General features: G+C 43.1%; 6 protein-coding genes across 6 annotated transcripts; 2 read left to right on the forward strand and 4 right to left on the reverse strand.

Annotated features, from left to right (window-relative positions):
* The first annotated feature begins 1,118 nt into the window (after nucleotides 1-1,118).
* BDB00DRAFT_847896 (uncharacterized protein) lies at nucleotides 1,119-3,574 on the forward strand. Its single transcript, XM_053125262.1, has 3 exons — nucleotides 1,119-1,499; nucleotides 1,593-2,782; nucleotides 2,855-3,574. The coding sequence occupies exons 1-3, from the start codon at nucleotides 1,370-1,372 to the stop codon at nucleotides 3,443-3,445; spliced, it is 1,911 nt and encodes a 636-aa protein (XP_052974757.1). The 5' UTR covers nucleotides 1,119-1,369; the 3' UTR covers nucleotides 3,446-3,574.
* On the reverse strand, nucleotides 3,558-8,313 carry BDB00DRAFT_847898 (uncharacterized protein). Its single transcript, XM_053125263.1, has 8 exons — nucleotides 7,654-8,313; nucleotides 7,216-7,443; nucleotides 6,855-7,145; nucleotides 6,686-6,788; nucleotides 6,485-6,591; nucleotides 6,181-6,426; nucleotides 4,795-6,103; nucleotides 3,558-4,717 (listed from the first exon to the last, which is right to left on the reverse strand). The coding sequence occupies exons 1-8, from the start codon at nucleotides 7,972-7,974 to the stop codon at nucleotides 3,852-3,854; spliced, it is 3,471 nt and encodes a 1,156-aa protein (XP_052974758.1). The 5' UTR covers nucleotides 7,975-8,313; the 3' UTR covers nucleotides 3,558-3,851.
* A 1,006-nt stretch (nucleotides 8,314-9,319) lies between these two features.
* BDB00DRAFT_847900 (uncharacterized protein) lies at nucleotides 9,320-10,640 on the reverse strand. Its single transcript, XM_053125264.1, has 2 exons — nucleotides 10,440-10,640; nucleotides 9,320-10,350 (listed from the first exon to the last, which is right to left on the reverse strand). The coding sequence occupies exons 1-2, from the start codon at nucleotides 10,541-10,543 to the stop codon at nucleotides 9,636-9,638; spliced, it is 819 nt and encodes a 272-aa protein (XP_052974759.1). The 5' UTR covers nucleotides 10,544-10,640; the 3' UTR covers nucleotides 9,320-9,635.
* A 3,295-nt stretch (nucleotides 10,641-13,935) lies between these two features.
* Nucleotides 13,936-17,239, reverse strand: BDB00DRAFT_40403 (uncharacterized protein). Its single transcript, XM_053117256.1, has 7 exons — nucleotides 17,170-17,239; nucleotides 17,012-17,078; nucleotides 16,619-16,877; nucleotides 15,055-16,450; nucleotides 14,926-14,967; nucleotides 14,641-14,814; nucleotides 13,936-14,536 (listed from the first exon to the last, which is right to left on the reverse strand). Coding segments are annotated over exons 1-7 (2,352 nt in total). The 5' UTR covers nucleotides 17,172-17,239; the 3' UTR covers nucleotides 13,936-14,124.
* Nucleotides 17,240-18,683: 1,444 nt separating this feature from the next.
* BDB00DRAFT_847911 (uncharacterized protein) lies at nucleotides 18,684-21,255 on the forward strand. Its single transcript, XM_053125265.1, has 8 exons — nucleotides 18,684-18,883; nucleotides 18,982-19,125; nucleotides 19,222-19,630; nucleotides 19,741-19,927; nucleotides 20,016-20,199; nucleotides 20,291-20,409; nucleotides 20,479-20,709; nucleotides 20,812-21,255. Exons 1-8 carry the CDS (start codon nucleotides 18,835-18,837, stop codon nucleotides 21,010-21,012), a joined length of 1,524 nt encoding a protein of 507 aa, XP_052974761.1. The 5' UTR covers nucleotides 18,684-18,834; the 3' UTR covers nucleotides 21,013-21,255.
* Nucleotides 21,256-21,863: 608 nt separating this feature from the next.
* Nucleotides 21,864-25,444, reverse strand: BDB00DRAFT_877379 (uncharacterized protein; the record flags this gene model as incomplete). Its single annotated transcript, XM_053127607.1, has 15 exons — nucleotides 21,864-22,124; nucleotides 22,208-22,555; nucleotides 22,643-22,692; nucleotides 22,773-22,923; nucleotides 23,029-23,109; nucleotides 23,188-23,460; nucleotides 23,596-23,676; nucleotides 23,751-23,855; nucleotides 23,944-24,063; nucleotides 24,178-24,277; nucleotides 24,384-24,576; nucleotides 24,690-24,798; nucleotides 24,891-25,042; nucleotides 25,170-25,217; nucleotides 25,321-25,444. The coding sequence occupies 15 exons, from the start codon at nucleotides 25,442-25,444 to the stop codon at nucleotides 21,864-21,866; spliced, it is 2,196 nt and encodes a 731-aa protein (XP_052974762.1).
* Nucleotides 25,445-25,480: the final 36 nt, after the last annotated feature.

Genomic DNA, 25,480 nt, shown 5'->3' on the forward strand with positions numbered 1-25,480 from the left:
GTTATGCAGTTTATTTAACAGCCAGACCTTGCAGCGGTGGCTGTAACAGTTACGTCCTGTTGAATTTAACAGTTTCTTGAATCGCAAAAGAGGACTTCAAAAATAAAGTTATATCTCACTTCATTCATTGTTTCTATCTTCCAAATGAACATGCTTATTTTAATTTGCGTGCAGTATTTGCGTTGCTCAAGTGTTTTGTCTGCTATTAAACGAATCTGTATTTAAAGATAACTTTGAAATCCATATAGTAGTACATAGTATCCGAAGAAATATTGGCTATAACTTTTCGTCAGCAACTAAAAGGTGGCTGATTACAGTCTTTAAATATGATTTGTTCAGAGATCTCTCTATGCAATCTAAACGTAGAAACACTGAGTTCTGCGTTTGAGTTTCCATCCAAGATAGTGACCCTTGGCTCGTGGTAGCGCACATGGTTTCTTCTTTTGATTACGACTGAGCCAGTGTTCAGACAAAACAGGAGCCAAGCTATCCTTGCACCAATGCTCGCGACAATTACAGGATGCTCAATTGTCCAGCTACTCTACAATTATGTACCCTACATAATGGCTAATCATGTGTATGCTGTTAAAGAAACTATATTTTCATTCAATACACAATGACCGTAGAAGCGCTTTTCTTCGTACTTTTTATCCTTACTAACAATCGATAATCGTGTATATGTACATACTAGTTTCTATATGAGAAAGGATGTAAGTCGTACTAAGAAAAGTGTTACATCATAGCCTAAGGCGATTCTTCTCTTCGTCCATCACTTCAACCCCCCCCATTTACTACGTTTTCAAATGCGATAATATATGACAGGCTACTAAATGTTATGCAAAGTAGGCAAGAAAGTTACACAAAATCAAACTCACCTACCCTCACCTCCCAAACCTGGACACATATGAAGGCTAAACTCTCGGAATCATCAGTTATTGTTGGTAATCGTTAAACAGACCCATTCCATTTAATTTGGAATAATATTATCAATTCAAAAAATTAGGATTCCATACAGATCTACCAAAGATTCACAAGCCAAGTCATAGATACATATAGCTTTGGGGTTCCCTCTACTTCCTTTACAACTAGAGTAGGTTGCAGCTTCTTCCCATTAGGAGCCATGGTGTGCGACCCCACGCACATTTTACGTCGGACTTTTTAGCCAACTTTCAACATTTGAAAATCTGGTTCGTTGTGGTGCGTGTGCTGCATTTTCTTTTTTACCCCACAGTTTTTCCTGACTTGCGTTTCTTGACTAATATTAAAAGACCCTTATACTTCCAAACATAAAGGACACTTCTTTTTTTTATTTTTTCACTTTCTTTCCTTTGAACCACTTGTATCTCCTTTTCTACTGTGTACTCTGATAATGGCTCCAGCAAAACCTGTACGCATTGGTTGCTACTCGGCTTATTGGGGAGACTCGCCTGCTGCAGCCATTCAACTCGTCAAGCATGAGGGCGCCAACCTCGACTATTTGGTTGCTGACTATCTCGCCGGTAGCACACACTCGCACAATACAAGCAGTACAGCAACCAAAACGAACGTTAGTCATTACTCACTCATCTAAAAAATTTTATACTTTGATATAGAAATCACAATGGGCATTTTGGCTGCTCGACGCAAACGGCGTATGATGCAGGGAAAAGAAAAAGGCATCGATTATGTGCCTGACTTTTTATCCTTGGTCCTGCGCTACATTCTTCCCGACGTTGCAAAGAACGGCACCAAAGTTGTCACGAACGCCGGCGCCTTGGATCCGATCGCCTGCAAGGAAGCCATCGAAAAGCTGCTGAAGAAAATGAACATTGACCTCAAGGTAGCTGCGGTTGTTGGTGACGACGTGTTGGAGAACAAGGAGTCCGAAACCTTGGAAACGTTTGCACAGGTCCATCCATTCTCGCCTATTTCGTCAACAGAACACTCGCTTGATGCCGACCCCATGCCTGCCAAGGACGAACCCATCCTGTCGTTGAACGCTTATTTGGGCTCGCGCGGTGTCGCTGCCGCATTGGCACAGGGTGCCCAGATCATTGTGACGGGCCGTGTGGTCGATTCGGCTTTGGTCGTAGGTCCTTTGATGCATGAATATGGCTGGCAACCCAGCCAGCCCGAATACCATGACCGACTCGCTTCTGCATCGCTTGCTGGCCATATTATCGAATGCGGCTGTCACTCAACCGGCGGTAATTTCACCGATTGGCGCTTGGCAAGCGAGTCCCCTTATGGCGGCTATGCAAACATGGGCTACCCGATCGTCGAATTCAGTGGTAATGGCGAATTTGTTGTGACAAAGCCAGAAAAGACCGGTGGATTGGTCTCTCCGGCGACAGTGGCCGAACAGATCTTGTACGAAATCTTGGACCCGGCACTGTACCTCTTACCAGATGTCATTTTGGACATGCGTCAGGTTCGGTTGAGCAAAGTCGGCGAGAATCGTGTGTTGGTTCAAGGCGCTAAAGGTCGTGCGCCTACCCCTTGGCTCAAGTGCTCTGGTATTTTCCTTGATGGCTGGAAACTCAGCGGCGAATTGGTCATCGGTGGCCACGAGGCAAAGGAAAAGGCCCTTGCTGTTGGAAATGCAGTCGTCCAACGTGTCCAAAACATGTTCAAAGATACTGGCATCAGCCCCTTTAGAAAGTACAATGTCGAGACGCTCGGTGGCGAGTCGCTGTATGGCCCGCATGCAAAGAAAGAGGCCTCACGTGAAATTGTGCTTCGTTTGACAGCACACCATGATGAAACCAAAGCACTCGGCTTATTTGCTCGAGAGCTCATGGCGGTAATAACCAGATATATGCAATCCCAACTTTAAAAAAAGACAAGAACTGATAACATGTTCCTATGCTTTTAGGTGGGTACATGCATGGCACCTGGTATTACCGGCAGTGGCAGCGGACGGCCCAAGCCTGTTCCGAACCTTGTCCATTTCCCATGTCTGTTGCCCAAATCCGATGTAAAGACCAGCTTTGTCGTTGGTGACGGATCGTTGCAGAGCGTTGCCTGGGAAGCATGGGATGAGACCAATGCCTTTGGCTCGCCTGCCGTGGTGCCGTTGATAGCCGCAGCAGCGGTCGATTCCTCGACCAAACTCGTCAAGACCAAGTTGATCAACCTGGCGAACGGCCGAAGTGGAGACAAGGGAGACGTGTGTAACGTTGGCATTATTGCGCGAGATCCACGCTACTTCCCGTACATCAAACGGACGTTGACCAGCAAGGCGGTGGCCGACTACATGAGCCATCTGTGCAAGGGGTCGGTGACGCGTTTCGAGCTCCCGGGGCTGTATGCCATGAACTTTGTGCTTACGAAATCACTTGGCGGCGGTGGGCTGAGCTCGCTTGTGATTGATCGTCAGGGCAAGACGTTTGCCCAGCTACTGTTGACTGGTATCGACATTGAAATTCCTGCTGATATGATGCCTGCGGATCAAGCCAAGCTCTGAGAAAACAAAAAAAAATGAATTTTCAAGTTACTCTTATTTTTTTATTCCTTTTAAAATCACTAGTCTATGTACAAAAAAAGAAAGAAAAAAATGGAAGTTGTTTTTTTTATATCACCACTTTGCAAAGAAGGGGAGGGGGGGGGGAATTCCAACTCTTCGAGCCGCTTCCCGTTTGAGCCATCTTTCATTCAACAAAAGAGAGAAATCACCGAGGGGGAATAGGGATAGAAGAAGATGTGTAAAGGGGGGTGGGTAAGTGCTTGTAGAATATGTGAATTGGAAGTGGAGTGAAGCTGGTTATAATATTTAAGAGAAAGAAAGACAGAAAAGGTACAACAAATGAGTTTATATAGAAGAAAGATAAAAAAAAAATAATAAAAGAGAAAAAGGGAGGGGGGGGATTTTTTTAACAACGCTTTTGTTGGTGTCTGCTGAAATGGCGCAAATCATTCTCTAAGGCAGCAGACGACTCGGACGTGGAGTGCATGGAAGTGTTGCTCCCGGTCGAAGTGGAAGATGTAGGGCAGATAGTGTTGAAATGATGATGATGATTGAGATGCTGTTGTGGATGTGGATGTGGATGTTGTTGTTGATGTTGTTGTTGTTGTTGTTGTTGCTGTTGTTGTGGTTGTTGATGTTGCGTGCTGTTGTTGGGATGGAAATCGGAATGCAACCCGCTTCCGATGACCGGGTATGGTTGATAAAAGCTTCCTGTAGCCAACGTGGATTCTCCACCTCCACTACCAAACATCCTGCCGCTACTGCTGCTACTGTTACTGTTTCGTCCCTTGCTATCACCAAAAGCAGACGCAGCGCTTCCATGATGTCCACCATATCCGCCACCGCCACCGGCTGCACCGAAATTAGTAGCACTGCTGCTAGTAGTAGCACTTGTGGATGAAAGGGGCGACATTTGTGGCAGCCATATATCGGCGCCGGGAATCGATGACGTTCCACTACTCACTACTCCAGGTGGTCTAAACACGCCTAGTCCAGGTGCACCGGTCTGGGTGCCAAGGACAGGCATGCTCATGCGGTGTTTCGTGTTAAGGTCGTCGTGTTTGTTGTTGACAGGTGAATCAAAGATCGCACGAATGTTCTCGACCGTCCGAGGCGAGTTCATGTCTCTGAAACTGTTCCAAGGAGCATCGAATGCTGTGTGTGCTGCGCTAGGAGCAGCACTATTGGTGGTAGTGCCGCTGGGTGCGAAATCAAACAATGAAAAGCTCGAGAAACTGTTGTGATGATGCAGCTTTTGGGAGCCACCGATGTCTATCATACAATGTTTCGTTAGTTTCTGCTTTGAAAATTGATATATCCCCTTTGGAATATCGTAAAAAAAAACTCACCAGAAACAGAAGGCAAGACCTTGCTGCCAAAATGACTAAAACTGTCGACAAGCGAGGCGCTACTTAGAGAGGATGCATGGTTCGTAGTAGGAGTCGTTCTGCTAGCCTTGGGGGTAACTGTCTCGTACAGCGTCACATTGTGGTTGCGCAGGTAGCTGATGAGGATATCCAGAGCTGCTGGCAAGTTCCCAATATTGCTCTTTATGGTCTTCAAGGGAATAGTAAAGTCAGTGCTGTCGGGCACAACGGGCGATCCATTAGAAGAAGGCGCCGGTGTCGAACGAGAAGGAGACGTGGGCGCGCTGTTGGTCACGCTACTAACTACTGCTGGTGCTGCCGTCGTGGTAGATGGTGTTGTTGGCGTTGCTGCCAGTGGTGCTGTCGTGGACGATGCTGTTGTAGCATTGTTGTTACCCATCGTCGGTGACTGATGTTGCGATGCCAACGCCGTCGCTGTAGGCGAAGGAGACGAGGACGAGATGGACGGAGGGGGTGGGTGTACGGGCGCTGACTGTACATCCACACGAATACCAAACTCGCGTTCAATTCTAGCAACAATGACTTCTTGGAATGCATCGGACGCTAATGCTGCAGTCAAAGCAGCCGACCGTGGCACGCATAATTCGTATACTTCGGGTACAATGGCTTGTACCAGTTCAACTGCATGTTCGATTTCTGTGGAAGGTCCCACAAGCGTCACACAATCGCTCGCCAATTCGTGATCCGGCCACATGATGCGCGTCAAAGTCTTTTTGCTGAGTTCGGCAAAGTAACTGCCTTGGTCACGGAGCAGCTGGCGATGCATCCGGAAAGGGACGTGAACAACCTGAGTTACATAGTCCTTGTCGCGCTGCGTGATCAATTCCATCACCGCGTGGCGCAAGTTGTCCAAATTCACTTGGTTCTTCATTGGTGTGCGTGCGACCACATTGTCGTCATTGTCGTAGTATCCGCCGAGTGCTGCAAATTCCTCGGCGTTCGAGAACTTGACGTAGACACCGTACTTTTTCATGATTCTTTGAATGTTTTTTCCACCTACACCAATGATACGCTTGTGATACATTTCCGGAACGTAGAACGAAATTTCGGCTGGAAGCTCATCCTGAAGCATCGACAGGCCGTCGAGCGCCTTAATGACACTGCTGCTTTCGACTTCGATGACGAAGTTGTAGTCGCTGAATGCATTAAACTTGATCTTGGCACCTGTCGTCTTCATGATTTTGTTGATTTTGCCGCTCTTTTTTCCGCTAATAAATTCGCGCTGGTCGTTGGATAACTCAATGTTGAACACCGTGTTTTGATGGAACACCTATTGTCGCATCGATGCTTTTAGCATTTTCCCTCTCCCAGTGGTGAAATTAACTTGACATTTCTTTTATTCGTTACCTTCAAAAATGCCATTTCGTGAACTCGTTGGTAGACATTGCGTACGTCCCGCTCGGTGCCGAACACCTCGATGCAGCCAATTTCATCCTTATACATGACCTCAGCGCCGGATGCTTGCGACAACTGCACTAGCAAACCAGCAATGTTGTTGATTGAGCCGAAAAAGTCGTGCGTCGTTCCTTCGGGACCAAAGATAGCGTTATCTCGATTATTGAAGTAAAAGTAAGCTTCGTAGATGGTACAGGCCTATACATTTGTTTATTAGCAGATCCTCTCATATACTAGACTGTTTAGAGTAACCTACCAAGAAATTGAGCGATCGTAAAGTACGCTCTGCATTGACGCGATTTTCTGCATAGACAGTAACCGTGCCCATACCCGAGCCGATTGGCGGGAACGCAATGTAGGACCCTGGTATATTGGGGGTGTATGTGTAAGAACGGGTGGAAATTTTAAAATTAAATGAAACGTGGGGGTGAAAAGAGCAAAAGAAATTAAAGTTTACCATTGTCATGCATGATCTTGCGCAGCTCATCCCGGCGATGCAGAAGCATCCAATCTAGTTTGCGAGCATGGAGAACAGCATCCTTATGGTACATAGACTTTGCCTATAATCATTTTGGTGGTCAGTACGCCTCTTGTACCGTAAGTGACAATGTCAGGTGGTAGTTTACCTTTTGAATGGCCAACTTGCTCAGCATTTCTTTTACTCTAGTAACGTTTACAGGCTCGCCTGTAATGTAGATGGGTGGCGACAGTTCCTCTAGCAACGGGGTCGCCCCGCCGTCGGTTACCACGGCAACATCCATGCCCGCCTCGACAGACGATAGGTCACCGAACGGAGAAGGGAAATAAATGTTGGTCGACGTTTCTTCGATAATTGGCTGTAAACCAGCTCGCTTTCGACCGCATATGAGGTTATGGAGCTTCAACGGCACACGTAGGATATCTGATCGTAAATTGGACTACGGAAAGCAAGGCTGTTGGTTAGCCAACATTAAACTTATCTCTACTTCCAGACTTTGTTATACTTACAATCTCGTCAAGCGCTACTAAAACACGGACACGGGCATATTCGGCCAGATCGGGTAGACCTGTAATCACAATCGATACTCTGTTCTCAGAAGTCAAGGCTGAGCGATGTGGTGGCGGTGGTACAATGACGATGCGTGTGTCGGTCTCACTTTCAACCTTGTCGAATTGCTTTTGGGCGACAGTGGTCGTTGGGAAATCCTTTACGGGAATCTTTAGGGTAACGTTGATCTATATAATTTATTTTTGTTTATGATAATTTGAGAAGAAAGTAAAAAAAAAGAGGTCAATTGCAATGTACAATGAAAAAAAAAACATCAAAATCGCAAATAATAAATAATATAGACGCAAAAGAGTTTTTTTAAGATCTAACACAATAAATCCGAAAATAATAATAAACTATAAAAAAAAAGATCGGAAGGAAAAAAAAGCAGCACATACCTTTAGAGGGCAATTGGCAAGCAAATCACCTCGAGCGGCCATGACCGTGTTAAGTGGACCGGTCAATGTCAGGTTGTAGTCAGTCGGCTTATCGACGTGAATGGTTTGTGGCTTAATCGAGGCCAGCGTTGTATCAGGTGCTGCGGTGAGAGCAATTTGACAGCAGTGGCGAGCCATGACGTTATTGCAGGTATCTCGCAGGTCGGACATGGTGGCCTCGCGCCTGGCGAAATAGTCGCTGTCGATGAAGGCGGTGTGGTCGCTCGATGCTGGAGGGGCGTAGCAGAAGGAAAAGGCGGTTGATATTTGCGTCGCAGCCATGATGACGATGATGATCGATGATGGTGATAGTGTATGTATATAGTGTTGCTAGGTATCTCGCAATTAGCTATTATAAGAATAAATAATATAAAAAGGAACGATGGGGTTGCTCTTTTTTCTTGGTTCTTTTCTTTCCGTTTGTGTTTAGAGAGCGAAAGAACAGGAATCCACGGGGGGGGGGGTAGCAGTTGCTGTTGTTATTGTTGGCTGGTTGTGAGTATATGTTATATGGGCAATAAATATATGAGGGGGGGAATACACACACTTCAAATGTGCATAGTATGTGGAAGGGGAAAAGGTAGGGTAAGCTTTCTGCTGAAAAGGAAAGGAAAAGAGAGGAGAAGAAGAAGAAGAAGAAGAAGAAGAGCGACGAGACGAACGAGAACGCAAAAAAAAAAGGGCCAGCCTAAGCGCAAAACCGAGCCAAGCTGTGGAAAAAAAATAGGCGAGGTGGGTTTACAGTGGTTGTATAAAATGAGAAACCTACGAAATAAGAGCCCTTGAAGCGGCGGGGGAGAAGGAGCTCAGCGCTCTCTTTTTTTTTTTTTACGACAACGACGCAAGAGACTCCACCATTCACCATCCACAAGATATTTTAAAAAATCATCCGCGCCCGCGTAGTGGGTAGGCAGGCAGTGTGGGCAGAAGCAAATGCCAGTAACCGGAAACTCTGTTGATCTCGTTCATCATCCAGCTACTGCCGCTCCTCGTAATCGTAATCGTAGTCGTAATCGTAGTCGTAGTCGTACTCCTCCCCCACCCTCTAACTCAATCTACACCGTACTGGAATGAACGTCTGACAAGCACGCATGACGTTGCCCAAGGACGCGGTGCCGTTATTCTAGTCTAAAAGTCACCCATCAGTTCGTCGCTTTTTGGATTTTTTTTTGTACCATCTTACAAAGCCTAACGTTTATGCATCATCATTGGCTATGTTTCGCTCAATGGAGTCCAGATTTGTTTACTTTCAAAAAAAAAAACTTTTTTTTCTTCGCTCTTATGCTCGTTCGGATCATCGACGCCCGGTGTCGACAAAATACGGTTGAGCAGCCGTTCGCCGGTCGCTTGTTCCGTGGGTTGGGTTACACGTCACCCTACGCTTTGAAACCTTACAAATGTACTTCTTTAACTCATCCACTTGTCGGTGCTTTATTTTTTGGGAAGGGAAAATAATCTCAGCCAACAACATACCTTACACACACGACGAACGGCTTCCTATCCAAACACACGCACATACCCGTTCTGTAACCTCACGTGTTGCATCGTTTACATTAGCAAAATCACAAGTCCTCCCATAAAGCACCCCGTGATATCTCTCTCCATCTCTCGCTCTCTCTCTCTTTCTATTTTGACGATCTCTGTCCTTCTCTTTTGCTTATTGACAAGTTGTCAACATCGTATGTACTACCCACGTTATAATGGGCTTCTTCGGAGGTGGGTCCATATTTGAGCTAGATGCACCCATCACACGACCCAGGAAGCGGACTTGGACCATTGTGTAAAAAAGCAAACTTTGCCATAAACAACAAAAATCCGATGGCAATTTTTATTTTTTGGCGGGAAGCGATCAAAAAAGGTTAAAGGTACAGTCTGCTAATTGCTACTGCTGAATCGCTGACTAGCTAGTAGTAGCTGATGATAGCAGCGTTGGCACGAGAAGGTTATTGTAATTGAGTTGTAGGAGGAGTAGGGATAGATCCGGGAGTTGATGGTGAACTTCTTCGCTTCTTATTGTTCCCATTCTCGAAAGATTCTTGAGCTCCCCGTTTCAACGACGATGACGATGAAGTGTCGCTAGTGTTCTTCTTTATGTTGTTCATGACATGTTCCAGTGGATCCCTGGCTGCTTTTCGGAGCGCTTCAAGGTCTTCTCCTGAAATGGGTTCATCCTCTTCCATGGATTCAAAATCTTCTTCGGTATCCGCTTCGTCTGCTTTGGCCTGTTCAGAACCATAGTCCAGGTCATCCGACTCCGTGCCCAATTCCTCTTCAATCAAAGAGGAATCTTCTTCATCCTCGTCATCCGCTTCTTCATCGTCTTCGTCGTCTTCAGCTTCCAGGTCGATTACTCCGTCTTCTGTGGATCCTCTCTTTCCTCCTTTGACAAATTTGTTGCTCGCCGCATGTTGCTGCTGCTGCGCTGCCGCAGCAGTTTCGCGGATTCCTTCACCAAGATATTCGGGGCCTTGATCCTGCATGATCCACGTCACTTGGAGGTAACGTGTGGTCGTCGGGATCCAACCTTGTTCTGCTATAGGTGCCGCACGCATAGAGCCACGCACAATCACTCGGCACATACCTCCTTGAGAAAGAAAATTGCGAATATCGGACTGGACAAGGTCAAAGACGCGGATTTTGCAGTTGATGCCGCTGGCACTATCCATATTATAAGAGTGATTGGTAAGTCTTAATACATGTACCAGCTCACTAACTGATAAACGACAAAAGGAGGGGATAACACTTACTGCTCGTTTGGATTCGTGTAAAGCACAAAATTGTGGTCATACTGCGGCGTGAGATGGCCAATTTCGAAAGAGGTCCAGCCGGCGAACGTCTGGTTATGTTCCATGGTATAGAAAAGAAATGAGAGGGGGGTTAGCAGAAATAAAAAAGTTTTTAGTGTTTGAGAAGAAGGAAAAAAGAAGCGAAGGAAGAAAGAGGTGAAGATGACTCTTGTTTTTTTTATTCATTGGCTCGTTTACATATCATGCACTCACACATCGAATACGGTCTCATATCATGCGTCATCCTCCTCTATGTGTCTCTCACACACACCACCACACAATACTGTTGCCAGAAGACCCAATGAAATTAATCTATTTGCGTGATATATCGATCCATGAAACCCTGACTAAAATACATCTCAATGGATATAAAGATGATGCATGATCCGTACTATTACTGTGCTGGTTATATGTAACTTTGTCGGCTACTACGATTATACTGCTTTGATTGGCAACCTTTGAACAAGACAGTGACAACTTGCTTAAAATTGGTGTATATGTTATACAAGAGAAAAGCTAGGATCTAGAAGTCCAAGTGTTTCCTTAAACATATATGGTACCACTACCCATCGCTATCATTTATTTGTTGATAGAAAATATAAAATAGGCCACCATTTCACTCCAACTAGCATACCATCTTTCTGTCATACATTATGAGAATACCTATGATACTACTATGATAGTAGCAAAAAAGATCCGGTAAGTGGTAATGTACTGCATATATTGCAGAACAGTGACAATGCCTCCGTATTGGTTGAGCAAAGATGTTTCACTTGTCCTGGGTGGAAACGCATATTATGATATGCAGTACATGACTGCACATAGCAAAAGGTAGGCCTCTTTCAAATGGAACAGCACTTTATGATGTAATGAATAAAGCGAAGATCAGTATTATCTGCACTGGTTATATTATTCGTGAATTATAGAGAAAAATATGTTTGAGCACATATACTATTGCCGGCTCATTGTGTCTTTCCTTGTTTCAAAAACATGATTAATTTGCTCATTATCTAACTATATAGAAACACCCAACATCTCCAATAATAGCATTTCACAAAAAAAACAATACTCAATGTATGTGGCCCTAGGGGATTATATTATGTCGAAAATTGCATGGACTGTAATATTAAGAGGGATGGCGAAAGAAGAAAACAAGGTATGATAAACCGTCTTTTACCTTACGTCATTATAATGTTTTGTCTTGAACGCGCATCCTACGCTGTCGTTTACGTGTTTTATAGTAACGTTTTTACTTTTTCCTCTTAAGAAATTATATAAAAGATAATCATTATGTTTAGTTGATGAAAGGAGTAATTTTGCCAAACGAATACGCGTACATGAACCACTTTATTATGCCTGTTCTTTTATGTTACTTAATCGAAATTGCTTGTTGGAAGAGAGCATAATACATATACGCACAGGAGCTAAAAGGGTTGATTATACAGTGATGAATGTTCATTCAAAGAACCTGCAAAAGCAACTACGCGATTGCGAGTTCCAAATCTTGAAATTAAAGGACGGCAAACAGAAGAAAGCTTATCATATACATGAATGTGAATATACGAGTAGTTTACTTATTAACGCTAGCGAACAAAGCAATCTATCGGCTATTCGTTGAATCTGTACAGCTTTATAAGCACTCGGTGCCGATTTTGAAAACGACGTCCAAGCAACGAATTCTAGTAGCGGCCTTAAATCTACTATATACAAATAAGCAGGGGCTCTATATATGTACATCTTAGGTTAGCTACTGTTTGTTTTGCTTTTATGGATTTTTATCAAAATATATACGGTTGAATTTTGTTGAGATCTTCAAAAAACGCTTACATCGTTAGGAATTTGTCAGCTTGCTAGGGAGGGTTTCTTTCATCAAAAAGGTGTGTTATCATGTAATAGCGAGCAGAGATATATGACGAAAAAGAAAGTACATATGATAATAGAACATAGAATCAATCGCTTTAAATCGCATCAAGAAAATTCACTCTCAGGTACACACTAGGACTTGAAATGAATGCCAATCTATATGTATACTGCGCAAACCATCAGATCGCACACTAAACCGCGTCATTCATTATTGTTGAATATGTACGTTTTTTCAACGACCTACTCGAGATTGAACGGTGATGATACCTTATTGCGTACGCTCTTTTTGAGATATAAAATCACCGAGGGGAAAAGCATGCATGCGCTCGTATATTCGTTTGTCTATTAGAATTGTATCCACTAATGGACCTGGAAAGTTCTTGTAACAAGAAGGCAACCATTAGACGGCACAGTTCTGACGAAAAATCGCGTGAAGAACATATAAAAATCTATTGTTATGGTATTACGAATACTGCTTTAGACCGAAAGCATTCTACATAGCCAAAATGGCACATTTAGCATCAAAGAGCTATCACGAAGAAGGCAGGTACTAATTAAGTTTGTTTTTAGGCCAGTTCTATACTCTTGGTAGGCTATTCACTTACAGTTTCCTAATTTGATTATCGGGTTCTTCGGGAAGTGAAGGTTTCATATTTGCTGATATGCGCCTATAAATCCGGGGTTGTTGTTATGGAAACAGCATCATTTACTGTTGCTATGAAGACTAATAAAGCGTGTATTTTTGTAAGATCAAGGGTAACTGACAATGAATAGGACAATGACCTGCAGCTCTGGGCTTCCTTTCTCTTTCCAGCACACTGCATTAACTCAAAACGGGACCAGCAGGCAGTATATAAGCAGCAAAGTATTGATTATATGCAAAGCAGGTGCCACAAGGAGAAACAATAATGCCAAGCAAAGGGAGTGTAAACCGCTGGTAATTGAAGAGCAGCTGTGAACGTCCTATATTCGGTAACCTAGCCTCTCTTTTCCACTTTCCATGTTTTTCTGTTTTACCTGTAAGTTTGTTCATAAAGGCGACTTTTGGGGCATATCATTATATTCTCAAAAAGAAGCACTAACAAATATGTAAACGGTTATAAACGTAGTTGGGTTTGATAATTTCAAGCGTCAATCAGGGAATCGCGTTTGGACTTGTCCAAACTGCTCCGCTCGCGATGTCTATTATGTGAAAAATAACGAATGCTTCACTTTCTGGTATTAAAAAGATGGGGGCTTACGGCAAATGGATAGAGGAGGGGGAAGAAAGAGGAAGCATTTTCTTTCTCTTGTTCGTGCGTTATACACACATGCTAACTGGAGAATGATGCTTATAGTTTTATTCCACTCATTCCTTGTGGACCCACAAAGCACTTGTATGAATGCCACACGTGCGGTAGAGTGAACGTCTACCAACCACCGTTCTAGAACAGACGTACCTTACGACGCCGCTCAAGACTCATTTGACGACAACAACAACGACGACCCTTCCTCTCTCCGTATAACGTGCGACATATAAAACTTACTGCCCTACCAGTCCTCTACTTCTTATCTGTTATTGCCCCCCACCCACCCACAACACAAGCACAATTACACCAAACGATCGTTAGATTTTTTGGTCCGCAAGGAATAATACTATCTTATGTTTTTTGATCAATCAACAAGAGCTGCAGCAGTAGCGTGGGATATCCATTTTCGAGAAGAGGAGGTTCTGTCATTAGAATGGGGATAAGGTATATACATTGGGGAAAACCGAGCGAAGGGTGAGAAAGGTACTGCGCAATTATAGCAAAGCCGGCTTTAACTGAAGAATCATGCGACGGATGACCGTAGCAGCCGCATCCTCCAGCACTTCCGTGATTCTGCGTTCAAACGAACTCTTTTGCAAAGCATTGAGAATTCTAGGAAAAAAGAAAACTAGTTTAGTTCTTCGTTGCACTAAACCTTGTGATGCACACAAACCAATTAATCTATTTCTCATATACCTGTGCTGCGTCTCGTCAAAATGCAACTTGATTCCACCAATCTTACACTCTGAGTTTTGGACTGACAGTTTCTTTTCCTTGAAAGTGATCTTCAGGTTGACACAAGCATCATGAGCGCTAGCATGCACGTGGCCGTAATCCATGTAGAGTGGGAAACCAACGTTTTTCTTGTAAATGTAATCGGCGTGAAGGTGAATATCCATGCTATTGCTATATAGAATACGTTATATATGTTATCAAAGAATTAGTGTGAATGCACATTTTCTGGAGGCTCAAGAACCATGCCGAAACATAAAAGCAATGTCTACACTCACAACGAGTAGGTGGCCATGTCGATGGATTTGTGTACGTCTTCTCCTGCTTTAAACTGATCGATTTCAGGTGCCTGACTAAATTCGCTGTAGATGCGGTGCATAACGTTTTTGGGAAACGCGTGCTCCAAGTCCACTTTAACATTTTCCAGAACAACATCATAACCATGAAATTTTCTAGAATTATTAGCGAGAAAGAAATGCCTTATGATCAGTACTGTAAAAGATTTGCATATTTCAATAATGAATAGCCAAATAGTGTTGTGTTTTGCTTTGAAGCATGCTTACGTTTCAATGCGCCCAATGGACAAAGGACCAAGAAGTTTACACCTTTAAGTAATAATATTAACAAGCTTGTGCCTTTTCATGTATCATATTTGGCAAAAAAGAATAAAAAATTCTCGAAAAAACACTTACAGCTCCGGATAAACAGCCTTGAACTTCGACCAGTGTATCTTGTTGAAGGTTGGACGACCATGTAGCGAGTCCCAAAGCACCTCTGATCCCAGTCGTCTAGCCTTGTACGCCAGAGTATGAGAGAATCCGCCGGAGTACGGCAAGACGATTGCACTGGCATGATGCAGCACCTCCATGACATGCACATCATGCGCGAGAATAAGCTCGGCCACACGTTGGAGCAATGTATCGGCTTCAGACATTATAGGCTCACTCAGCTCGTTCACTGTCAGTTCGTGTTCGCGCTGCGTCTGGCAGTCTGCGAGTAAGGTCGACCATATTTCAAAGATCTGGTGCTTCGTCTCAGCGTCAACAGTGATTTGCTTCAACGCGTCGATCAATTGGTCCATATGACTCCGGCCGCCATCGTCTTGCGCAAATCCCATCAACAACTTGTGGAAATTTTTGGTAGCCGATGTTTGCTGAGCATCTGGCTTTTCAACTTCGCCAATCAACTGAGAAACGCTCTTGACAAGGTCTTCCACCACACCAACTGGGCCGACTTCGAACGGATTGGATGACTGCTCGTATTGCAAGAGCATCTCGTGAAGTATCTTACGGCATGGACGCATAAAGGCGTCGATGCATTGCTGCTCGTTCACAGGCTGAGCTGTATACATTGCTGGCATTTTGCCCTTGGATAGAGAAGAAGCTGTGGCCGCAAATGGACGTGGAACTTCTGCTGCTGTATTTGGGGGTAAAGCGGCTGAAGCTGTGGTGGCCATCGTCGAGTTTTTGGCTCCTGCTGCTCCTGCTGCTGCTGCTGCTGCTTCTTCTCCTTTTTCGGCTTTTACCGGAGAGTCAGTGCTGCTACTGCTGTCACCCACGCTAGAAAGATCGCCGCGTTCTTTATTTGGCTGCTGTTGTTGTAGAGTTGTATTTGGGTAATCTGATTCACGCTGTATAGTGGGACCCACATCCTGGTTCTTGTCACTGGGCTCCGACGCTTTCATTGCTTTCACATCGGCCAAGGGAACAAGTGTGCTTGGAATATTTGATGGATCACCTTCGCTCGTATCAGTAGTGCTTGATGAATGCAAATCAGAGCCGTCAAAGGGTACCGTTGATCCTGGCTGTCGTTGCGTCGATACATCACTTTGACCTGCTTCCCCTTGATGTTCCGTCTGCTGCTGCTCAGTTTGTTTTTCTACTGCGGCAGTTGTTACTGATTGTTGTAGCCCAGTAATCTCGGCTTCTTTCAAATAAGGCTCAACCACAGAAGGACGCGCACAAGCCAGGAGCGAATGCACCGCATCAATTGTGACTCCGAGAAATTCATGCATGTGCGTTGAGCCCGTGAATGCTTGGATAATCCGCCAGTTGCGTGCATCCATGTCAATGTCCTTGGGCAGCAAGTCTACAAAAAAAATTGTTGGTTTGAGAGATATTATCAACATCAGCATGAGATCATGTTCTTCTTCCCCCCCCCCGCCTCACACACACACACGCTCTGTCTCTCTCTCTATACTATTAGCTGTCACATATCAAGAAAATCACAAAGGTAAGAAGAAATCAATCACTCTGCCTGTTGTCGTGGATCCTAAAGCAGTAGCTTCCACAGTGAGACCTAGGTAGATTCGCCGCCACAAGTTCTCTTCGTTGTGACCATAGTGGGCACGCCTGGCTTTCATTACGTGCTGCCAGGTAAGGATCAAATCCAGCATTTCCGACATAAGCTCGTCATCCACAATATCGTGCTTTTCGAGAATTTTTTCTACGTCATGTGCAAGTGCCATGTCATAGCGGCTCATAAAAGTGGGAACGTCAATACCAGATGGCCGTGCCTAACAGATATAAAAGATGTGATATATACACATCAAATAAACAATGTTACAACAACAATGACGGTAATAGTTTGGAAACAAGGTGATTTTTTGTTACTTTTACGACGGTCATTATCGTGTATATATATACGTACAGCAATTTGAGAGGCTGCTGACGCCGACGAAGGCTCTCCTACTTCTGGGACTGCGCTAAAAGATTCCCTGTATATTTTATACGTTGCAGTTAGCTTTTGTAGGTCGAAGCAGTACCATATCGAAATGTATTGTTCAAAGGATAGAAAAAGTTCTTTACATATTTTCTCGGTCAGTCAAGGTGCTTGGGAAGTAAGCAATATGCAGTAGTAGCAATTAGTAAAGCGAGGAGAGAAAAAAAAAGAAGGGAAAAGATGATGATTTTCTTTTTTTGTAAAAAAAATTGGGTGTGATTGCGTTGATTATATATATATGGACAATTAAAGTCGTTCGAGACGCGTTTTCCAGCAATCATTTGACTTTTTGAGCTCGTAGATTTACTCAGGCCGACCTCTTATGTATCTAAAACGTTGGGACATTCAGTGATAAAATGATGTGGCAAAAATATCAATGATTAATGTTTTGTCAAACTTCGTGTACATAAGTAAACTAAAATACTGTAACGTCTATTTAGGGAGTAAATGGATCCCAAAGAATAGGATAAATGATTTGTTAGAGCCGGATCGAGCCGCTGGCCATGTTTTCTAATAAGCAAAAAGATATGGAATTTCAGTAACTAGGAATTAGATCGTGTGGAAACCACGAAAATGATTCTTTTATTAGGAATAAGTGCGGATAAGAGCATAGAGAGAAGCGAAAGACCTACTGATTGAAAATATCATACATTGTACAGCTTATACCGGTGTAATCGGTTGCAATGTATTACAGCAATGTTAGTTTTTGTAGCACTCGATGGTGTAGCATGTAATGATATCGCACTCGCCGTTGCTATACTATGTCGTAGCCGTTTATTAGGTATATAGTATATCGAGCCTTTGAAATAGAACAAGCTCTAATGTTAACAATACGACGACGGTGCTTATCTATATTATATCAAAGTGTAGACAAGATAGAGCGTGATGACAGCGAAACAACTAACATGGGTGTGATGAATGACGAACAATGCAAGAACGAATACAGTAGTAGCAGCACAATCATTAGAAAATGATGTATCATAGTTGACAGGACGTTACCAATAAGCATGGCCCTGCCCAAAGGGACAAACCAATGCAGAACACATTTGAGCCTAAGTTATAACACAGAGTAGTGTGTGAATCAAAACAGCATCTCATTACTGCGTGCGCACTCGAAAGAAATAATCTGAGCGAGGACAATCGATGATATGGTCCTTTCTCAAACAAACACTCCTGGTTGGTGATGATACTGTCAATGCCACACTCAGCAGCTGCGTTTGGTCGTGGTGACACAAAGTCGCTGCATATGGCGACCTGTCTGTCCTGCGTGGACGGCGGCGGCGCAAGGTAAACATAAACCTATATAATGTATACATATGCTGAGCCATCATCCCCTTACTCACATTTACAGTGATAAAGCACTTGTTTGTCAGTAAGTATAAGCGCCGCTTTCATAGATCCACTCCTCGAGCACACTCTAACACTTATAAGAGAGAGAGAGAGAGAGAGGAGATCTCATTTGCAAAATAAAAGAAGGTTTTATACGGGATGCGCCACACACTGATCAAATTGGCAAACACCGTCCGCAGCACAGTAAGAAGAAGCATAAATCTAGCTTTTGGCTGTCTTTCAACCAGAACAAAACCATCCTTCTCTTTTTCCTCTCCTCCTCCTCCTCCTTCCTCCATGAGCGACTGCAGTGATAACGAACTTGAAGTGGTAAGCCAAAACAACTTCTCTTTACTGTCACACTCTTATTACAAACGTAGTTTTCGAACCACTCACTCTTGGACAACCGACAGCTTGACGACATGAGTGTCATGGACGAATCACTCTTCGGCAACTCCGTATATGAATCAGGTATCCTTCATTGTCTTCAATTTTGAAGAATCGCTTCTTTTAAACTGTCAAAATGAAAAATAAAAAACTTCTGACCATGACGATTGTGGATTGATTAGATGAGGAAGACGATGCCTACTTTGACAATGCAGATACCGAGGCTCCATTTAAAAAATCATATCAAGTCGACTTTGTTGCTTACAGCGAGGACGATCTTGAAGAGAGCCAAGAAAAACACGTTTCTCAAATCTCGACCGTTTTAGGTTTGTCCCAAGTAGTGTGCGTCTGTGTAGTATGTTTGCTTGATTATTATGCAGTTGGCGCTGATTGACTCTTTCTATTCTTAAAATAATAATCAGGCCTCCCAAGTGTAGAAGCAGCTGCGCTCTTACGCTACTTTCAATGGAACAAAGAGAAACTCTTTGAACGATATACCGAGGCGCCAGAGAAAGTGATGCAATCTTCTGGCTTACAAAGTAACAACAAGAAGAACGAATCCTTAACAACAACTTCCAGTACCAGCTTACCGGCCAAACGCGTCAAAAATCAGTACACGTGTGAAATCTGCTTTGACGACGATGCGGACATGGATTTTACAGCACTCGGCTGTGGCCATCATTTCTGCAACACCTGCTACCAACACTATCTGCGTCAAAAGATTTGGGAAGAAGGCGAAAGTAGGCGTATCGAATGTCCTCAAGATAAATGTCACATGGTAGTTGATGAACGTATCGTATCACAGCTTGTGGATGCGAAAACAAAGACGAGGTACAATTTCTGTAATTTAATCACGGATGTTTAAGGGGGGGAAGGGGTTGTATGGCCCTGCTGCCTCTATATTTTGTTTTCTTTGTTTTCATCCTTTCTCTCTATTGAAGATACAAACGACTCCTGACCCGCACCTTTGTCGATGATAACGATGCTTTCCGCTGGTGTCCATCTCCTGATTGCGAATACGCGGTAGAATGCCATATACCCAGTGTTTCACTCTCTTCTACTATACCTACCGTCGAATGTGGTCAAGGACATAAGTTCTGCTTCGGTTGCAGCCTACCGGACCATCAGGTAAGATAATAGTCGTTTGTAATTAAACTAGAAATTAGAGAAACACAAGGGCGGGGGGTTTATGCTGACAACATTCCTCTGCTATCAGCCTGCTATCTGCAGTCTTGTCAAGAAATGGCTGCAAAAGTGTAAAGATGATTCCGAAACAGCGAACTGGATATCAGCACACACCAAGGACTGTCCTAAATGCCAATCTGCTATCGAAAAGAACGGCGGATGCAACCATATGACTTGCCGAAAGTGTCGGTACGAATTCTGCTGGGTGTGCATGGGTAAGAGAAAGATACTGTTTTGTCTTACCTCAAGAATTAGCTCAAGGGAAAGGGCCCAATATTGATCGTATGCTATATGTTAATACTTTAGGCCCATGGTCAGAGCATCGTACTTCATATTACGCCTGCAACCGATTTGATGAAAAGAGCGGAACATCAGCACGAGAAAGTCAAGCGAAATCGCGTGCTAGTTTGGAGCGCTATCTACATGTAAGTGCTCATTTTTACTAGGACCAATTTCCCAAGAGTATGTGTTTATAACACATGCGCTTTTTTCAGTATTACAATCGATTTGCAAACCACGAACAATCGGCCAAGCTGGATCAAGATTTGTACAAAAAGACCGAGCGAAAGATGGAGGAAATGCAGCAGACAAGTGACCTGTCGTGGATCGAGGTTCAGTTTCTCAAGAAAGCAGTGGATGTGACCGTTGAATGCCGTATGACGCTCAAATGGACCTACGCTTTTGCTTTCTATCTGGAAAAATCCCATCAGACCGAAATATTCGAGGTATGTAAACCAGTTTGTGCCTGTTTTCTCTATGATGTCACCTCTCTTCTTCCGAACCACCGACTTTTTTATGCTAAATTGTATTTTATCAAAAAAAAACAGGACAATCAACGTGATCTTGAAATGGCCACCGAACAGTTGTCCGAACTTCTCGACAAGCCGCTGGACGAGGACAACATTGCCCAACTCAGACAAAATGTTCTGGACAAAACTGTGTATGTCAAGCACCGGCGAGAAGTACTGCTCGACGATACCTTAAATGGGTTGCAGGACGGGAGGTGGAAGTTTTTTGTTGAATTATAAAGAGTTCGGTATTGTCATTTCTGTTGTTTGCATGTTATCGTAAACAGATAAAATACACAAATATCTTGTACTTTGGTTTGTTTATGTATTCTACTGGTGGTGTATTTATAAGCATCAATTCATCAACGGTACATCTCATTAAATCATTGTCTGACTTTGCCCATGGAAAATGAGACGTTTTACTTCCTGGATGTTTGAGATATTTGATATGTGATGTAGTATCACCATCATTGCTGCTGCACGGTACTAAGTCTACCGATGTAGTTTGTTGATTTCTGCAATATTGGTACAATGTCAAAGAAGAGCGTCTGTTAGTAGAGATCTGCAGCGATATAGTTACCGTTGCTTTAATGTACAGTGTATACGACAAAGTGGTAAACATAGCGACTGCATAGCGATAAATTGAGTATCGCACTGTACATTGGTGTAGGAAAGGAGCTAATATTATTACTTAGCGGTCTCCATCCTCATGGACTTGGTAGATACATGTGGGACATCCTCTTTTTCGCGTAATTTCCTACATGATGCTGCATATATACTCATTGATCCCTTAAGTCATACCAACATTGCATCGATTAAGATATTAAAGAATACAAGGGAGATAACTCCAACGACCACTACCTCATTGTCATATCAAGAAAAGGAGGTCCCGCTGTATGGTCAGAAGAAGTACATCATTGGAGTATGTACGGCGAAAGTTAATTACTTATTCCAGGTTATTTTTTCCTTCCAAAAACATAACATTTCCGTAACAGAGCGTAGAAGGCCCAAGAAACAGAGAGAATGAAAGTAACCTGGATATCTGTTTTTCTATTAACGTAATGTATTGTGTTTCAAAGCATTTCCCCCTTTTATTGAAAAACATTTCCCAGACCATGTGCTTTAATATATTCTCCTCCATATTCTTCATATTCCTGCTTGGTTACAGCATACTGTTGATGATAAGCAGCATTCTGAGCTATCATGGCTGCACCTCTCCATGCGTCTAGCAATGGGTTTTTTGCACGTTTGACCGAGTACAAGGTTCCAACAGGCAACAGTTGCTGAAGCGAGGATGAGATTCTTGATGAAAAGCCAGGTAAAGTACTGAATCCACCAGTGACAAACACCGTCTAATGAAAGCGCAAAGCCATTTCATGTTTAGCACAAAAAGTAGAGTTTTCCTATAGATAGCTTATTGAACTTATAAATTTACCTTGACAACTTGTTTACGTTCATCTGCATTAAACGTGCGGACAATATCATGCATGGTTTCCGTCAATCCTGCTTGATCCAAGCCGACAATGTTGGGTTGGAATAACACTTCTCCAACACGAACACGTTCAACGTTGACATGAAGCTGATGCATTTGGCCCATATCTGCTGGATCATAGGGAGGCCACTTGCCGCGTGCAAGCATGTGCATCAATGTGTTGGTGGGTGATGCGCTCGCTTCATACGAATGTTCAGGTAGAAAGTCGGGGTCGTATTGAAGCAATAAGGATTCATAGTGGTTCAAAGAAGACAAATCCTCTTCTTCTTCATCAGATTCGTCTTCTCGGCTCTGTCAATCGCACATACGAATGAAGAGTATATATGGTTATAACCTTGTTCTTTTAATCTCGTAACGATACAAGAAATGTATACTTACTATTTCACGATAAATCATCCAGTCTTCATCATCCGCACCAAAGGTATCCTCTATATTTTTATAATGACCGGGTGTAAGAAAACTTGTAATTTCTAATCGTCCTTCGACCCTCTGAGCTCGTCACTTTTACCTTCTTCCTTTCTTCTTCGCTTTTGTTTTGGAGACGGGGTGTCACTAGCTAAGTTTGCTATGGAGCGCATACGTAGTTGTGAGGCTCGACTACGACGGTCGGATAATTCCATTGCCAAGCGTTTCCTCCGCTTAATTCGGTCAACAACACCCTATTCATCAACCAACACAAGCATCAAAAATAAATGTTAGTTTTTATCGAACATAGAGTAAAGTCTTATAAAGTGAGACTGTACAAAGCAAAGTAAAGCTCCTACCTGTCTCTTCTCTTTGACTTCCTCTATCCATTTCTCTGGATACTGTAAACGCTTTTCCTCTTCGAGTCGCGCTTGCTCCTCCTACATTTTATCGTTCTATTAGTAACCAACAATCCCATATGTGTGATAACCGCGCAACACCGAGAACGTAGCTATTACCTCTGCTGCTTTAGCCTCCTCCTTTGCCTTTTTAGCACGTTGACGAGCATCATAGTTTGCCTTCATCAACTTTTGTTTCCGTTTTTCTTTACGTTCAGCTTCCGTCAAGTGTTCGTCGGGTATATCAACAAGTGTTGTGATAGGTGGTTCCTTTTCTTCGTTTTCATCAATGCCCAATTCTTTGTTACGTGCACGCTGGATAGCCGTGTCCACTTGCTTAATGGTGTCGTCCAAGTCTGCTTCATCTTTAAAACCTGTTTCTTTTAATCGTGCCTACACAAGATTGTACTATTAGAGAAATACAACTACAACTAATTCTTTACGTTTCTCTAAGGGTAGAAATAGGTAGCCGTAGCAATAAAAGCCCAGTCATTGCTTTGCTCATAAGGCTATGCTTTCTTTTCTTACCATCCAATCCTTTTTGGTAGAAGTCGCCTTTGCATTCTTCAACTCAGTAAATGCTTCGTATTCTTGCTCACGTTGTACCAACTAATCATTGTCTTTCACATCAGCATCTTGCTAGTAATAGTAGTAGTGGAAAATGAAAGGGATACTTTTCTTACCTTTTCTAAACGAGATTTTGCAGCTGCTTCCCGTAACCGTCTGGCATTTTCTTCTTTTTTTGCTGCTTGTCGGGCCAACTCCTCTTCGGTTTTTTCCTCAATGACCTTTGTGTATATGCAAAAAAGCGTCAGTATTACAGCACTGGCCTGCCTTGACCCAATATGCTAATATGCTTAAAGGGTATATACATACCGGTGCTGTATAGGGAAACTGAATTATCCGATCCACTTCATCGAAAGTGTCCCTGTTTCCAATCTTTTTTAATGCGCTTTGATAATCGTCTGCAATAAGGACGTGATTATGCATCAATTCCTGATTTCATAGCATAGATTGTTAGAGCATGAAACATGCACGTTTTGTCCGGTTATTTTTTTTTCGTAAAAGTGGTTTCAATCCAATTCTCCAAAAGATTTCATCATTTATTACCTGTGCTTGAGAATTCGTCATCTTTGTTGGGAATGTAGGATACTTGAGTTGCATCAGTTTAAGCATATAATCCGTTGCTTGCGTACCACCGTATGATATACTATGATATGCATTGATTGCGTAAGGCATTAGAATATGTTGTTCTATCCTGGTTCTAAAAGTGTTCCATCCATCCATTCTAAAGGGATCTCCCTTTTTCTTTTTACCGCTTGGTTCGTTCAAGCAATCCTTTGCCATGCAATGTAGGAATGACATGTGTAGCCGTATGGCCTGCAGATATCACAACCCCACTTGAATCGTCATCCCTTAAACCACCGTTGGCATAGAAGCCGAATAATGAATCGATGCCAAATAAGACCGAGGGGACGCCATAGCATTCAAATAAAAGTTCGTCCATTTCTAAGATACATATAAACACATCCCGTCGTTTTCCGTTAGATATTGTTTGCTTGCTGTCGATGGTTCAATCCCTTCTCCTCCTATTTTCCTTTTTTCATAAATAAACATCGTACGTTTTCGGCTATATGGAGGCACACAAACGGGTTCGGTCATCACGAGTGGATGGTCGATACTCGATGTGTTGATACCAAGAGTGGTGAATATATAATCTAATACTGTTTCCTGTAGTACGTACATTTATAATATAAAGCGCCTTCATGTCAGCCAGATGTATATGATACCTTCTTCTGGTGTTATATCATATTTGAACTCACCATACGGTCGAAATCGCATACAACATTGCCATCGAACGGAGATCGCGCATTGGACCGACCAGCTGGATCCGCATATACGTCCATACCAACGGAAATCATGTTGAGGTTGGCCTTACGATCTTTGTACCTGGAAACAATATTATCAAAGATCACTGTTTTTAAATTGCGTATTTGTGTTATGGTGAGTCAAATGTATCAATGGACTCAAAAACGCGAGGTTGACGCCAAGTTCCCTGTTCCCCGCGCACGTTAGCATTGCGTCTAACAAAGTTGACATACACGCAGGGTTTTTTTCAGTCGCCCAACCGGCACGACATTGATGCGATCCTAACAACAAGAATCGTAGAGGTGAGTCATTCTTTGATGGAAAAAGAACATTGTCGAGAAGTTGTTGCAGCGTAAGGAAGAGATCCAGATTGTTTTTTTTTACCGTTGTCGATTACAATGGGTGTTTGTGTGTTTAAAAATTCGGTTTCGTAATCGGTACGTATGGAGTAATAAGGTGCATTGTATTCTTTCTCATCAAGTGTATAGACAGGTGGTTCTTCAGACATCGCGTAAACAGTGTACTTGGGAAGGAGAAGGAGCGA

Source organism: Zychaea mexicana (assembly GCF_025766255.1).
Source record: "Zychaea mexicana strain RSA 1403 chromosome Unknown BDB00scaffold_107, whole genome shotgun sequence".
Taxonomy (NCBI): Eukaryota; Fungi; Mucoromycota; class Mucoromycetes; order Mucorales; family Lichtheimiaceae; genus Zychaea; species Zychaea mexicana.

What these genes read in the sequence shown, in the direction of transcription:
- BDB00DRAFT_847896 (XM_053125262.1), top strand. Translation starts at nt 1,370, where the DNA reads ATGGCTCCAGCAAAACCTGTACGCATTGGTTGCTACTCGGCTTATTGG. An exon ending in GGTTGCTGACTATCTCGCCG is followed by an intron (nt 1,500 to 1,592) that starts GTAGCACACACT and finishes ACTTTGATATAG; the next exon opens with AAATCACAATGGGCATTTTG. An exon ending in TTGCTCGAGAGCTCATGGCG is followed by an intron (nt 2,783 to 2,854) that starts GTAATAACCAGA and finishes CTATGCTTTTAG; the next exon opens with GTGGGTACATGCATGGCACC.
- BDB00DRAFT_847898 (XM_053125263.1), bottom strand. Translation starts at nt 7,974, where the DNA reads ATGGCTGCGACGCAAATATCAACCGCCTTTTCCTTCTGCTACGCCCCT. An exon ending in TAGTAGCGCTTGACGAGATT is followed by an intron (nt 7,146 to 7,215) that starts GTAAGTATAACA and finishes TGCTTTCCGTAG; the next exon opens with TCCAATTTACGATCAGATAT. An exon ending in CAAGATCATGCATGACAATG is followed by an intron (nt 6,592 to 6,685) that starts GTAAACTTTAAT and finishes CCAATATACCAG; the next exon opens with GGTCCTACATTGCGTTCCCG.
- BDB00DRAFT_847900 (XM_053125264.1), bottom strand. Translation starts at nt 10,543, where the DNA reads ATGGAACATAACCAGACGTTCGCCGGCTGGACCTCTTTCGAAATTGGC. An exon ending in TACACGAATCCAAACGAGCA is followed by an intron (nt 10,351 to 10,439) that starts GTAAGTGTTATC and finishes TAATATGGATAG; the next exon opens with TGCCAGCGGCATCAACTGCA.
- BDB00DRAFT_40403 (XM_053117256.1), bottom strand. An exon ending in TTTAGGATCCACGACAACAG is followed by an intron (nt 16,451 to 16,618) that starts GCAGAGTGATTG and finishes TTTTTTTTGTAG; the next exon opens with ACTTGCTGCCCAAGGACATT. An exon ending in GACATGGCCACCTACTCGTT is followed by an intron (nt 14,537 to 14,640) that starts GTGAGTGTAGAC and finishes TATTCTATATAG; the next exon opens with CAATAGCATGGATATTCACC.
- BDB00DRAFT_847911 (XM_053125265.1), top strand. Translation starts at nt 18,835, where the DNA reads ATGAGTGTCATGGACGAATCACTCTTCGGCAACTCCGTATATGAATCA. An exon ending in TCAAATCTCGACCGTTTTAG is followed by an intron (nt 19,126 to 19,221) that starts GTTTGTCCCAAG and finishes AATAATAATCAG; the next exon opens with GCCTCCCAAGTGTAGAAGCA. An exon ending in GCAGCCTACCGGACCATCAG is followed by an intron (nt 19,928 to 20,015) that starts GTAAGATAATAG and finishes CTCTGCTATCAG; the next exon opens with CCTGCTATCTGCAGTCTTGT.